Source organism: Chiloscyllium punctatum, chromosome 11 (genome assembly GCF_047496795.1).
Source record: "Chiloscyllium punctatum isolate Juve2018m chromosome 11, sChiPun1.3, whole genome shotgun sequence".
Lineage (NCBI taxonomy): Eukaryota > Metazoa > Chordata > Chondrichthyes > Orectolobiformes > Hemiscylliidae > Chiloscyllium > Chiloscyllium punctatum.
This window is the reverse complement of record NC_092749.1, coordinates 39158868-39175167: the sequence shown is the minus strand read 5'-3', so window position 1 is coordinate 39175167 and position 16300 is coordinate 39158868. Positions and strand designations below refer to the sequence as shown.

The 16300-nt window shown below is 38.5% G+C and overlaps 1 protein-coding gene across 1 annotated transcript in view; it reads left to right on the top strand.

The window, feature by feature from the left end:
• gch2 (GTP cyclohydrolase 2) overlaps positions 1-14496 on the top strand; it is a 53751-nt gene extending 39255 nt beyond the window's left edge. The window contains exons 4-6 of the mRNA XM_072580658.1: positions 4277-4308; positions 7579-7663; positions 10440-14496. Coding sequence (XP_072436759.1) covers positions 4277-4308; positions 7579-7663; positions 10440-10566 — 244 coding nt within the window. The 3' untranslated portion in view covers positions 10567-14496. The remainder of the gene's footprint in view (positions 1-4276; positions 4309-7578; positions 7664-10439) is intronic.
• The last annotated feature ends 1804 nt before the right edge of the window (positions 14497-16300 follow it).

Sequence of the window (16300 nt, the reverse complement as noted above, 5' to 3'; positions counted from 1 at the left end):
GTGACATAGATATTTATGGGGATGTTCACCTCACTGATTTTACACTCAGTACAAGGGCTAGGTTAATTTTATTGTTTTATATTGTATCATTGTTGAAGAAACACCATCTTCAAGCTATAGCAGTACAACTACGTAATCCAGGAGATATGCCACTTCAGTAAAGGTAGGCTGAAACCAACTTTGCAACACAGGGGGTGTCAGATGGTACAACATGTTTATGTACTTCACAATCAAGAGTCTTCACTTTTAAGTTCCCTTGTATTGCCCTGAATCATCTTTAAAAAGTCAAAAAGGACAACCAGCAAACCTTTAAGAATTCTTTACACAAGGTTTCCTCAAATTGTTTACGGTTTAGTGAAATTGCATGCTGAATAAAGCATCACACTTGAGACAGATGTTAAGCCATTATGTTGATACGTACCTAGGAAGATTCCATACCTTTTAATGAAAGAAGTTATGATACAACTTGAGAGGTCCAAAATGGCATCAGTTCCCTGGTAATGAAACCAAACGAGTAGTGCTCAGTTATGGTTACTGCACCCAAACTAAATAATATATCTGAATTTATGCTTGGTTAAAAATCACACAACACCAGTTTATAGTTCAACAGGTTTAATTGGAAGCACATTAGCTTTCAGACTGTCGCTCCTTCAGATGGTAGTGGAGGGCTCAATCCTAACGCACAGAATTTATAGCAAAAATTTACAGTGTGATGTAACTGAAATTATACATTGAAAAATTGATTGTCTGTTAAGCCTTTCATCTGTTAAAATACCGTGATAGTTTCACTTCTTTTATGTGTAAATCACAAAACCTTTTTTTTAAAAAAGTTGCATTCTTGGGTTAGCTGTTAACAATGGTGATAGCTAGACAATATGTTGAAGGCGTTGGTCCCCTGTGTTCTCTGTCTATGCCATGATGTTTAGATTGATTCTAATCTAAAAAGTGAGATAACAAAGTTCTACATGAATGCATGCAGTTTTTGAGCAAAGTACAATGTAACCCTGAAAGTACAAATTCATCCCACAAAATATATGTGTGCATGTTGGTCTTTGTCTGTCTGTGTGTGTCTGAGTGGATTGGGGGTTGTGAGTGTGAGAAAGTGTGTGTAGTGAGTGCAGAGTGTCTTAAGTCTGTGAGGGGGTGCATTTGAGAGTGTGGGAGTGTGTGTGGGTGTCTGTGTGCGTGTCTATGTATATGTGTGACCGTGTGTATGTGTGCATAGGAGTGCCTGTGTGTGTAGGAATATCTGTGTGTGTATAGTGCAATGGTGGTCACCTGTAATGTGACATGAACCCAAGGTCTCGATTGAGGCCCTCCCTATGGGTACCGAACTTAGTTATCAGCCTCTGCTTGGCCTGTCCCAAAGTACACCTTGGAGGATGGTCACCCGAAGGTCCGAGGCTGAATGTCCTGGACCACTGAAGTGTTCCCCAACTGGGAGGGAACACTCCTGTCTGTTGATTTGTTGTCTGGTGCCCATTCATCCATTGTTAGGATTGAGCTCTCCACTACCACCTGATGAAGGATTGACGCTCCGAAAGCTAGTGTGCTTCCAATTAAACCTGTTGGACTATAACCTGGGGTTCTTCAGTTCCTGAAGTAGGGCTGATGCCCGAAACATCGATTCTCCTGTTCCTTGGATACTGCCTGACCTGCTGCACTTTTCCAGCAACATATTTTCAGCTCTGATCTCCAGCATTCTGTAGTCCTCACTTTCTCCTATAACCTGGTGTTGTGTGATTTTTAATTTTGTACACCCCAGTCCAACACCGGCATCTCCAAATCATGCATTTATGCTGGCCTGATGAAGCTCAACAGAACAATGCCATCCTATGTCTATAGTAAATGAAACCTGAGCCAAAATATTCAAAAAGAGTCTTTGAGGCTTAATGGAAACAGTGCATTCTGACAATTGCTGTCTGAATCAAGTTTGCTTACCACACTTAGAACTCCGTTTAAAAGCTTTGGCTGCAACAGACTACCATTTGGGCTCTAGAGATTTTCCAATATCTACATCCAAAAGCTTAGAGGCATTATAAGCCTTCATATTCCATTTGTCATATATTGATGAACACTCTACGAAATGGTTGAGAAACATGAGCAATTTTTGAATGCATCCAGGCTGAAGGGCTCCTCCTAAATGGGAGGTGTGAATTCACAAAGGAATATGTTTGGTTCTTGTAACAGTATTATTGTAACAGTAATGATATAATGACATACCCACAGAAAACAAAGGCTATTGAAGGAGCTTCCCATTCGGAAATCAGTTCATGATACGTACATAGTGATGGTAAACCAGCAGGTAGAAGTTTTTCTTTATTTGGCAACTGCAAAAGAGCCCTTGAGGCAATTCTTCAAGAAGACACAAGGAAATGTGGAATCTTTTTAAATTGTTTGCAACACTGATTTAGAGACAGTCTTTACTGTAACATTGGGTAACTAATGTATAGAGGGGATGTCAGAGGCGGGTCCTTTACACAGAGAGTTGTGGGAGCATGGAATGCATTGCCAGCAGCAGTTGTGGATGCAAGGTCATTGGGGACATTTAAGAGACTGCTGGACATGCATATGGTCACAGAAATTTGAGGGTGCATACATGAGGATCAGTGGTCGGCACAACATCATGGGCTGAAGGGCCTGTTCTGTGCTGTAGTGTTCTATGTTCTAATGGATAGTTCTTTATGTGTAATCTTCACAGCATGTTAACACTTGAACCCAACTGGTACATGAGTGTTGAGTCCTACCAATCCATTCCAGTAGAGTTAAAACTTGTTTTTCAACCCCTTTCCTTGCCTATCCTGGAGGGTAAAACAAGAGGTGCTTTTCTGTCATGAGGGCAGAGCTAGTCAACCCCGTCATTATATCTTCTTGTTACGTCACTCCTTGTTTGAGGTTTTCCTAACAATTGTCATGTGTCATTAACCTTCTTTCGGAACTGTTTTAACCTGGACACTGCACTGACCCAGACAGTATGTCTGTCCAGGCTGGCTTTGTCTGGTGGCTTCACTTCCTTTGGTGATCTGGAGGGGAAAAAAAACTTCCAGGTCCCTGTCACAAAGCAAGGAGCTAGATTGCCTTTCTGAGCTAGTTCATTCAGGTTAACTGCACAGGACCACAGTGAAGGGCAATTCCTGGTTTGCTGAGACTGAGGTGATCTGCAGCTGGGGTTTAAACATGGTACCAGTGATGTGAACATCACAAAGCCCCAGCAGTGGCGAGCCCCTCTGCCCTTCCTGCTACATGATTCCATCATCCAGGCAAGACGATTACCTTTGAAAACCTTGTATCACCATGGTGGACTGTCCACCATAAATCTCAGCAAAATACAACATTTTACTGAATAAAAAGAGAAAAAAACAATTGATTCTGCTTTTCCCTAGCCACAGATGGTGCTAAGCTCAACATTGCACCATGTACTATCTTGATTTTAGGAATTTGTATAGGCCTAGCATTCTTACATTCAAGGTAAAGATATATTTATGAATTTCTTAAGTAGACTTCTGCATAAGTTCTATTAACTGGTCATTGAATGATTAATGGGTAGGTACTATATACAACAGGATAACAATTATAAAAACTTAAATTATTAAGAGAATCAATGTTTTTAGTAATAATAAAGAAATGCTTTTTGTGAACGTTTGCATTATGCTTGAATATTTTTGTGCTCTACCAACTAAGAGTTGATCCTCTTCTTGAGTACAATGAAGGGCAAGTCCATTCACATTTAGAAGAATGAAAGGAGATCTTAGTGAAACATGTAAGATCTGAGGAAATTTGATGCGATGGATTGTGAAAAGTGATAATTTCCCCTTGTCGAAGAGACTAGAACCAAGGGCCACAGTTTAAAAATAATTGGCCTCTCATTTAAGATGGAGATGAGCAGGAATCTTTTCTCTGAGGGATGTAAATCTTTGGAAATCCCTTCCCCAGAGAGCAGTGAAGGCTGGGTTGTTGAAGTTTTTTAAGGCAAGGATAGATTGATTCTTGAATAACAAGGAAGTCAGTGGTTATTGGGGATGAGAGTGTGGAGCTGAGGTCACAATCCATTCAGCCTTGATCCTATTGAATGGTGGATCAGGCTCAAGAGCTCCTAATGCCTGTATTTGTATTTATGAAACTATTTATGACAGCTGTAATTTTCAAACATTTGAAGTTCAGACATAGTCCTTTTTCTCATTTTCATATTAGAATTATGAATATTTTCCTGGAAGTTAAATCTACAATACAGAACTGCAAAAAGAAGATGGTTGTAATCCAGTCTGTTTATTTACAGGATTGTTGAAATCTACAGTAGAAGACTTCAAGGTACAATTAATTCAAATATAATTTGCATTTTTATTTCCTCACGAAATGTGCTAGGAGGCCTTCTGTGTTTTTCTGCCCCTTGATACAATGTGTTTTTGTTTCAAACCCGTGATCTAATTTATCAATGTGCACGCCTATTTTAAACATATAATCCAAACCTTTCAAACAGATAGGGATCACTTTGGTACTGACTGGGACCCCTTGTTGTATCCATCCAGTTTTCCTGTCCATTGGTGTCATAGTTCACAAAATGCTTTTGATAAGACCAGATGTAATAATGAACCAAGCAGTAGAATTTGGGTGCATTTTAGTGAAGTAGACCATTATTAGATTCATAAATTAATCTATATTTTAAAATATGTTTTCCATGTGCTCCCCAAGGCAGCATAATCCTGTTCCTAATTCTGAGGTTTGAATTGGTGAGGTAAGGGGTGACAGATGAGAAGGAAACCCAGCACTGTCCTCAGCCAGTCCACTCTCTATTAGACCTTCTGGTTTGGATGCAACAGTAGGGAGCTTAGATGCAGCTTTAATTGCTTTGATTCCTGCCAATGCCATTCAAGTAAATGAATCCTCTCGCAAAATTTAGTTGAGTTTTAATAGATGGAATCTAAACTGTCACATTCCAGCACATACATAAACGTGGATTGTGCCCATAGCTTCAAGAATCCATTCTTCTTACAGCTGCTGAATTCTGGCTTTTTGTATCTCTCCTCATTGATGAGCTAATTTGCAGAAACCTAACAGTGTGGAAATGGACCATTCAGCCCTTCAAGTCCACAATGACCTTCCACAGAGCATCCTGCCTACCACCCCATCCCCTCCACCTCCTTCCCCCACTCTGATCCTTTAACCATGCATTTCCTATGGCTAATCCACCTAACTGATACATCCCTGTACACAATGGACAATTTAGCATGGCCAATCCACCTAACCTGCACATCTTTGGACAGTGGGAGGAAATCCATGTGGACATGGGGAGAGTGTACAAACTCTACACAGACGGTGACCTGAGGGTGAAATTGAACCCAGGTCCTTGATGCTGTGAGACAACAGTGCTAATCACTGAGCCACTGTGCTACCCTTTTTTGAGCCTTAAAATCCAATCTAGATCTTACTTGAGAACTCTTTTTACAGTAGTTCACCTAATTTCTGTACTAATAGTTTTCTCTATACAACATCCTTTAGTGGTCATGGTTTTTGTGATAAGAGATAACAAACTCCCAGTAACAGGAAACAGGTTAAATCAAATGAGACTGTGTGTAGGATAGTTAGCAGGAATAGGTATTATTTTACTTCGAGTGGTATGATGGTTTCAGCTCAAGCAAAGAAGTCTATTTTGTAAGGTCAACATCAAAATTGAACATGAACATATCTTTCAAAAATTGAATATTTAAGAGGATGTCTGCAGTGGCCATTCATCATATATTCATCAATGACATTTGAAAAGCCCAGTTTTCATTTTTAGAGCTTTTGCTGGCCCAAAATCATTCGCACTTTCTGCTCTTTCTAAGACCCATTGCAATTTTCTTCCCCACTTTAAGGGATGCTGACAAACCATTTGTCCACTTTGTAAAGCCATTTGATTATTTAAGTAACAGAACTTCACTGTCTGCAAGATGCACTGCAGAAAGTTACAAAGGCTTCTTCAGGAGTATCTTCCAAACCCATAACCTCTACGATCAAGAAAGACAAGGACAGCCAACATTAGAAACACCTACACATGCAGGGTTCTCCTCCAAATCATACAGTATCCTGACTTGGAACTCTATCACTGTCCTTTGCTGTCAGTCAGTCAAAAACCTGGACCACCCTCATAAAGAGAAGTATGAGTATACCTAGACCATCACAAAGGCTACAGCACTTCAAGAAGGCAGTTCACTACCATCTTCTCAAAGGTAATTAGGTAAGGCCAATACAGGCTGGTCTTGTCAGAGTTGCTCATGTACTGTGAATGAATCAATAAAAAAAAATCAATGAATCATATGGTCCATATCTTAGAAAACCTTAACTTCAAAAGCATAGAAAATTAAATAAACCAGCTAATCCTTGCTCCTCGTATTGGCCTATAGACCGAATTTTGCAAACACACGTCTCACTATTTAAGTCCAAATGGAACAAACTTCATGGCTCTATCAACACAAGTTTTTGCAAACTCTGAATCTTCACTATGGGAAGCTGTGAAGCTATTGCCTACACTTCTCATCAATTTGTTTTATACCCTGCCCTACTTGCCCTGCCCTAATGTATGTATCAAACCTCCTTTTAAAGAAAGCTTAAGTAATATAAAATATAAATTTGATGTTTTAATTTACTTTTCTAATATCTTCCATTTTTGTACTTTTGATGGAGTTGTCAATTGTCTTTTATATCCAATTTTAATGCCTTCTTTGTATTCATCCGCTGAAATGTCACAAAATCCTTAGCTTAGCCCTTATCTACAAGACATATATTGATGTACTTGTAATAGCAATATAGAGGAACCTCGATTACCCGAATGAGGTGGGCGGGCACTATTTCATTCAGATAATTGATCATTCGGTTAATTGATTTCCTCTGGGGCTCAGAGTTTTCTGTGAAGTCTGTTCCCATTTCAGGAGACTAGGCAGCAGCACACTGTGCGTGAACACCTGCCCCTGCCCACCCCTAACCCTGCCTCCATGCCCCTACCCACCCCCCATACCCACACCCAACCCCATCTGCCCCCTACGCTGTCCGCCCCAACCCTGTCTGCCCCCACCCCACACACATCACTTTTTACTGCAACCTTTTGACAGGTTCCACCTCTGCCCTGTACAGGACAATGTTGGAGAGATTACCTGTAGAACTCCAGGAAAATTGTAAGGGAGGGGGAAACAGAGAGGGCGGGAGGTCAGTCATTTAGAGACGGTGCCTGGACTGTTCTCGGCAGCATTTCAGTGAGCCGAGTTCATTTTTAATCATTGTACCTGTAAACAAAAGATGCGATCAGGGTTGAAACAGCTCTTTGACGTAATGTTTCTATTGGGACCTTGAGATCCCCTTCGGATAATCTGAAATTCTGCTAATTGATATTCAGATAATCAAGGTTCCTCTGTATCTAGCTCAAGAACTAATCATTGCAAATGCTGGAAATCTGAATCAGAAACTGTTGGAAACACTCAGAGGTCTGACCGTATCCGTGAAGAGAGAAACAGAGTTAATATTTCAAGTTGATGATCTTTTATCAGAACTATATTTATTAAATGGACATAAACACTGAAAGCATTCCCTGTGCTTGTCCACTTATAGTTCAAGAACGACTTACCAAGCAAATTGCAGTTGCAGTTACAGAGGCTTTGAAACCAGCTGGAGTAGCTGTTATCATAGAAGCAACGTGAGCATACTTTTATTTTACTTAAGCCTAATTTTGTTTGTTATGTTTCTCAGTACTGGCTATCTTGTCATTTTGGCTCAAGAGGATTAACTTTACTATTTTTTACAATATTAAAATGAACGAAATAAATTTAACATTGGTATATTTAAGAATAGAGTGGATGAAGAATAATTGCATGCACTTATCCATCATGGAGGGAAGTGTATTCTAAAGAATGATTACGTGATTGAAGATATTACGAACATTTATTTGGGTTTTTCAGTTTCAGCATTATACTTGAGCATTAATATTCCTAGTCAAAGACCTCATTTGCAAGAGAATAGTACAATAGGCAGCACCTTTTGTCAGTACAATACATTAAACTCAGTGTGACATAGAGTCATACAACCAGGAAACAGATAATTCGATCCAACGAGTCTGTACCGAACATAATTCGAACATAAACTAGTCTCACCTGCCTGCTCGTAGTCAGTATGCCTCCAAACCTTTCTTATTCATGTCCTTATCTTTTAAATGTAACTCTGCCCATATCCACCACTTTCCTATCATTTAACTTTAAGCTACTAAATTTCTTTATTACTACTCGTCACCAGAACATGTAAGCTGCTCTTTAAGATGGCAAATGGTTTTGCAGGGATTGTGAAAGCTTCCCCATTTCCGATCTGTTTCCTACATTGTGGTATAAGTTCAATGTGCACATGGATTGACATCAGATGAAGACATGTCATTCCAGCAGTGTGACATTTCTTCCGTTTGTTACATCAACCATGCTGTGGCTTCTCAAAGTGAGGTTAGCAATTAGGAAGCATGCCATTGTTTGAGACTGCTGTAGGCCCTCCTCTAAAAATCATGAGACCAATTCTCTTGACTCTTCTTCAAATTTTGGCGTTTTCTGCTCGTCTAGCGAAGAGTAAATTCTGTAATGTTGCATGTTGAAGTGTAACCTGCTGTCTGATAAATTAGTCATTTGATAGGACAGAGCCAGAGTATTGCTGAAAGAAGCTATATTATGTCAAAGCTTTTCTTCTTGCATTTAGCCAGACAATTGAAAGAATACCAGTTGAAAGGGAAGACCAACATTTATGCTATATGAGAGGTCAGTTCTGATTGGTTGCCAAGTGCAAGCTGAATTGATCGAGATGTTGCCATGGAGAATGTTAATGAAGATTGACAGTTAACTACCAAGCTTTATTTATGTTTTAAACCTGACAGGTGTGCTCTGATTGGTCAAATGCTGTTTTTTTGATTTTAAACTGTTGGTGTTCTTAGAAATTGTCCTGTTGAGTCAAAGATTTGTTTTAAAAGACAATGTTGAAGGAGTGGCTACAGTTTTGAAAGCTACGTTACCTGGCACCATGCCAGGAATCATGTAAATTATTGTTAGACCAGCAGTAATTGCACAGCTGCAGGTAATTTGTAGCCAAGGAGCTATACTGAGCAGCTTTTGGTGTCAACAAGAAGTTGATTGGTCTTGAGACGAGTGACCAGTTGTCAATGAAATAATTTTGCCAGACAACCACTATTTGACTGATTCTCAGGTAACTGAACAGATGGGAGCTGAGAACATGTTACAGAAATAGGGAAGTGTTCAGTTCTTCCCCTGCTCAGAGTCCAGTCTTTATGTTTTCTACAGTCAAAACTCACTGTAAACCTGAAGAAAACCAGTTTATCTTTGCCCCAACAGTTGTAATATGCTATGACTTTTAACAGATATGTCAGAGGCATTTTACAAATGTGTCAGCCATCTTATGCCTCTCATCAACCAATAGAAGAAAGATGATTAAAGCAACACACTGACCAGCAGAAGAGTCACAAAGATCATCTCAACAATCCATTTTGGGAAAGACTATTGAACTGTCTTCCCAGTTTCCCCTTAGTCCATAACCTGTTTTACCATATTTGTCTCAGTTTATGTCTATCTGGGGACATTTATTAGGGAATCAGAGTTTTGATTATATGCCAACAGTTTAAAACTCTTTACTTGCAGCTAACGTTTAAACACTTGAAATAAATAGTTATTCTTGTCCAGTGCTTCCTATCAATCTGGGTCTGAAAGTCTGGTAAATTAAGTAACTTTGCGTACTTTAGAAAATCTTTAACTTGTGTGCCAGCCAGTATGTCATAACAATTCTGACATCTTACCTCATTGATGTGCATTGTTTAGTGCCTATAAAATATTTTGTATCATTGCAGTATTATTATGATTCACGTGTTAATCCAGTATTGGTAGGCTGCTTGACTATGGGTGGCATCACAACCAATTTCAATCCTGTCCTCATTGACTTTCCAGCTGGGATCTAAAGGTGCAGAAAACCTAGGTGACAGTTCTTCCTAGTTTAAAATTATTGAGGACAATGTCTAACTCCAACAAGAATAATACAAATCAGACAACATGGCACAGACAAAACCATTCTCTGACATTGGAGTCTGATGGTTTGGTATCTCAACACAGTTGCCAGCTAAGTAATAAAGATATGAACTGGAAAAGTCACTACCCAATTGTGAAATGAAACAGAAAAAGGTGTACATTTTTCAAATATGGTTAGAAATAATATTTCAACAGGTACACATATTTTGCACTCTAAATTAGATGAGCCTTTAACTCCTAGGTGAACTTAAATACTATTGGGGAATAACTACCAGAGGCAGCATGCAAACTAGATCAATGTTAAAAGGAATGGGCAATTGCTGTCCCAGTCACCTTAATTGTGTCAGTTTGAAGAGACAACTGTATATTTTAAATTGATTAGTAACTAACTTAAAATGTTATTTGCAGGCACATGTGCATGGTGATGCGAGGTGTGCAGAAAATTAATAGCAAGACGATGACCAGCACGATGCTTGGAGTTTTCCGTGAGGACCAAAAGACACGGGAAGAATTTCTCACACTGACAAAGGAGTAGAAGAACCATTCCAATTCTATCTCTTGCTACAACTTTAAGAAAGTCTGCTGAGCTGCCATGAGAAGTGGATTATAATGAAGCAATAACTTCTGTTTGGCTGAAGGTTTAAAAAAAATGTTGAATTGTGTACATTACTAATGCCGAATATTCCAAACAGCACACTTATTTCAAGCAGGGACCAAGATACTCCCAGGATACTACCGGAAAACAATGTTTTGGTGTTGTTATGCAATATTTAATTAGGATAAAATGCATAATTTTTAGTGTAAAACTGTGGGTTTCTGTTAACTATTAATCTATTTGTTATGTAGTTCCACTGCATCATTTAATACTACGAAATGTTTCTGACTTTCTAGGGACCAATATTTAATAATGCAAAAATGCTTAAACCAAGAGTGATGTGTTTATTGGCAGACTGTTCTGATTAATTTACCAGGCAGAAAATTCACATGATTATAAAGTAGGAAATGTTCAATCAACTGAGTAAGTCTGAACACAACCATTTATTTAATATGTTCAAATTTCAAAACTAAACCAGGCAATAGCCTACATATTTGAGAACCTGGGTAAAAATCAGCCTAGTCTGATTTAACTGACTAGTTAGATGCTGAAATAACTCCCTACGGACCATCGCCAAGTCACCCTTTATTTACACATGAAGAGTCCTTGACACTGATCCAGCTCCCTCAGAGCCAGCTCTCAGAGTGAACAGGGTGTCGGACACTCCTGTTCTTATCTGCCAGCTAGGGCTCCCTGTTTAGACCAGATTAACAACCCCAGAGATATTTTCGTATTCTGTGAAGTCCATCTGGTTGACCTCATTACAATCACTACAAATGCTCTTCTCTCTGCTGACTTCATGACTCTCACCATTTCGGTTTCTACTACTAGCAACCTCTGACCACAGGATAGCATTTGTGGTAAATAGAAAACTTGCAAAAAGAAGTGCACTTCTGAAGTTTTAGCTGAGGTATTTTGTTGCGACCAAGTAGAGGAAGATTCACTTTACAGTCAGCCATTAGTGTTTTCCTCTGGGAACATGAAATGAAAGGTTTCAAAACCCCCTTAACATCGCTCATTTGAATGAACGTAAAACAAGGAGCAAATTTTCTTTTTAAAATAAAGTCAAATTTAGTCAGCTTTAAAAGAAATTACATTTGAAATGCTGTAAAGGCCCTCTTTTCCTGCTGTATTCTGCAGTGTGAATTGGCTTTTGCAAACAAATAGATTTGTGCTGAGTTAGCCAAAATCTGCCTGTATTGCTCATTCCTATTTCCCAATTAGCAGAAGGTGGTGAGCTGCTTTCCTAAACCGCTGCAGTCCATGTGTTATGGTGCCCCTCCCCCAACATTCTGCTAAGAAGGTAGTTCCAGGATTTTGACAGAGTAACAGTGAAGGAATGGTGGCTTGTTCCAAGTCAGGATGGTGCATGCCTTGATGGGGAATGTACATTTTGTGATGTTCACATGCACTTGTTAGCTTTGTTCTTCTAGTTGCAGCTTTGGAAGGTTCTGTGTGTGGAGCTTTGAGTTGCTGCAATGCATCTTAGAGACAGAAGGTAGTTTTTATTGCCCTATTACTCTTGGGGGAATTGAATGTTTAGGTGATGGTTGGCTTGCCAATCAAGTGGGTTCCGTTGTTAAGATTTTTTATAAGCTTCATTAGTGTTATTGGAGCTGCTCTCTTCCAGGCAGGTGAAGAATATTCAATCATATTCCTGAATTGTGCCTTGTAGATAGTGGATGGGATTTGGAGTCTGTAAATTTAAAATATTCAGCATAGAATTCCCAGTTCTTAATACAAAAAAAAAGATTTCCGTTCAGTGTTAATCCCAGGATGTCGTTGGTGGTAAATTCAGTAATGGTAATGATGTTTTCATTTGGGGAGGTGCTTAGCTGCTCTCTGGCTTGAAATAGTCATTGCTTGGCACTTGTGTGACATAAAGATTATTTGCCAATTATTGGCCCAGCCTAAACTTTGTTGAGGACTTGGGTGTAGGCATGAACTGCTTTGTTGCAACTGTTAGCAAACACTAAGCAATCATCATTGACATTCTGCTTCTAACTTTATAATGCAAGGAAGCTCATTGATAGTGGGACATATGTAACCCCAAGCTAGTGAAATGATAGGTTAGCTGGGCTTTTTACTCCTGGTCAACATCCATTTATCACAGCTGAAGCACTAAGAGCAGAATTAGCCTTGATTGGGTCACCTCCATAGTTGACTAGCCTACTAATAATCACAATTTAGATCATCTCATAAACACAGGCTTCTTAAATGAATTTTTGGAAGATAGGTGTTGCCCTTAGGAATGTAACTCAATAAAATGCAGTGCCTTCAAGGGAGGAACAGAGAGAAAACTGGAAAGGGAAATGTTCTGCTTTTACTGTACATCCAGCTTCAATAGTAACTTATGTGGAACATATTTTAAAGAATCCATTTGATGTAGAAATTGCAGCTGGTGATGTTGACATAAAAGCGAGAGAGAAATTTGCCTCAGGTGATAGTTCAAGATGGATTCTGGTTCATCATCAGCCTATTGTACAACTGAACCATGCTTTCATTGTAAAGTCAATGGAAAAGCAAAGTGGGGAGATTGTCACGTGGCCTGCCATGTTTATCATGTGCTAGATCCTATCACCTATATTTTGTGTTATCACCGATTTGTGTGCTCCCATCCAATGTGAATTTTACCTCCTATCTGTTTTTATCAATTCTAATTCTGCGGTTTAGTGAACCTATTTAATGTGTTTAACTAAAATAGGTTAATGCCTCCAATAAAATCGCAGTTAGAAGAATTTCAGGTAAGCAAGCTAAATATTTGTAAGAAGACATCAGCAACAACAATTTTCACTGTTGCCTTCTTTGTCCCATGGGTTTAACATTATAAATTAGAGAACAACACAGATCAACCTATTTTACTGTATAAATACTTCCAGAAAATGCAAAAGTCCTTATCCTATTTAGATTAACACAGTATTTATCATTCTGATGTAATTTATACCCTTCTGAATAAATGGGATTATCAAGATTAACAACACCTTGTATTGAGAACAACAATCCATAGTCTCACCAACAAAATTACTAAAACAGCTAACATTTATAATAGTGCCTTTCATGACCTCAAGAATGCAGAACATGATCTGCAGTTCATGAAGTATATGTGAATGTAGTCACTATTGTATGTAAGAAACAGAATAGTAACTTTGTGCACAGTCAGCTCCCACAAGCAGCAGTATAATAAATGGCCAGTTATCCATTTTAGACGTTAGTTGATTGAAGGATAAATATTGGCTTGAATAACAAAGTTCTTTTGTGGGAGGGAACCAATAGACGGCAAATCTGACTTCCTCAGTGACAGCCTAGATTATGTGCTCAATTACTTGGTGTGGTATTGGAAACCATAATTTTCCTGATTCAAAGGCAAAAATGCCACCACTGAGCTAAGACACCTGTTGATAAAGTAAACCGTTTTAAAAGATATTGCCAAATGGTGCTTTGTAATTAATTCTTTCTTCAAAATAACACTATAATTTACAACATGACCTTAATGACAAGTTATACATAAAATTTCTTATGAAATAAAATAAAGATTTAGAAGTTCAGTCATGCACTATAAACTAAATGCTCTGCTTGTTGCTGAACTATTTTTAAAAGATCTTAACCTTTCTGCTGCAGTTATTCAATTATCCTTTTTTGTATATGCTGCAGTGCTTCATCATATACATTGTAGTCATGTCACTGTAAAATGAAAAAGGTTTTTATTTTAATAGCATGGGGTTTGTATATTTCTATCCATCTGTTGTGCCTTTTTAATGTGGATATTGAATGTGTGCAATATGAAAGAATTAGAAATTGGAATGGTGTGATGTAAAAACATTTGTGAAAACATTTATCATTCTGTTTAACTAAATATAATATTAACATATGTATACCAATTTATAAATGTACCAATATACATATTGCACCTATTAACAAAAGTGTTTTTCATGATTAATACAATTAGGATGGCATTATGTCCTTTTTTGGTTATATAGGGCATTATAATTCATTTATAAATTATACTTATTATTTCATAATGGAAAAATCCTTTTGATTATAACATGAGACATCATCATAAGGACACAGAACATATTTGATTAAATTCCTTTTCTAATTTGACAGAAGCATTCACCCATTTAAACATTACCATAAAAAAAGTGATTTTTTTTTAGATAAAGTAAACATAGTAAATACAATAATTTTGTGCAGTATATTTTCTGGCATTGGTGGTTATAATTGAGAGGGGAACTACAAAATTCCTATGCATCATATGGAGGCAGCGTAATATCTACATAGAGTTGTACAGCATGGAAACAGACCCTTTAATCCAACTCCTCTGTGCTGATCAGTCATCCCAATCTGATCTAGTGCCAGCATTTATCCCATATCTCTCTAAATTCTTCCTATTCATATACCCAACCAGATGTCTTTTAAATGTTGTAATTGTACCCGTCTCTACCACCTCCTCTAGCAACTCATTCCATACACGCACCACCCTCTGTGTGAAGACGTTACCCCTCAGGTCCTTTTTAAATCTTTCCCCTTTCATTTTAAACCTATGCCCTTTAGTTTCAGACTCCTCTATCCTGGGAAAAGTACCTTGGCTATTCACCCTATCCATGTTGCCTCATGATTTTATAAACCGCTATAAGGTCACCCCTCAGCCTCTTTTCCTCTATCCAGAGAAAAAAATGCCCCAGCCTATTCAGCCTCTCCCATAACTGAAACCCTCCAGACCCAGAAACATCCTTTTCTGCACCTTTCAAGTTTAACAACATCATTCCCAAAGAAAGGCAATCAGAATTGTATGCTATTTCTACAAGTAGCCTAACCGATGCCCTGTCCAGCCAAGGCATGACATCCCAACTCTTGTACTCAATGCACTGACCAATGAAGGCAAGCATACCAAATGCCTTCTTCACCACCCTGTCGAACTGCAATGCTAATTAGAATAATAATTTTCCATTTTTGTTGAGCCATGGTGGCAGAAGGAGCAAATAAGTGCAGGAGTAGGCTATCCAGCCCTTTGATCCTGCTCTGCTATCCAATACATACATGACTGATCTTCTACTTCAGTACTATTTTCCTGTACTACCTCCATACTCCTTAATGTTTTTATTTTTTTACCTCCGTCCTGAACATTTCAATGACTGAACCTTCACTCCCCTCTGGGTTAGAAAATTCTAAAAATTCACCACGCAAGAAATTCCTCTCCAGCTCCTTCCTTAGAGACAGTACCACCTAGTTAAAGAACTCCCTCCTACCTTCCTAGCCAGGGGAAATCCCCCTGCCAGGAGACAATTGGAATTGGTGAAAATTCAGAAACAATGGAAAGTATGATTTCTGGACAAGATGCGTTAACTTTCCAAAACTCTCTTCATACAGAGGTGGCCCCATTTGGATGGAAGATAGCAAATGTAACTCCTACATTCAAAAAGGGAAGGGTACATAAAAACAGGAAACTACATACCAGTTAGCTTAATATTTGTCATAAGAAACATTTTAAAAGCTTTGTTTAAGTCAATTATAGCAGGGCAGTTGGGGAAATTCAAGGTAATCAGGCAGAGTTGAGACTAATAGACTAGTGAAATTACCAGTACACATTAAGGCCTCCCTGCCACCATGTCAGAAGTAATTGCAAATATTAAAAGCTCATGATGTTGTGTGTACTATATTGGTATGGATACTGTAT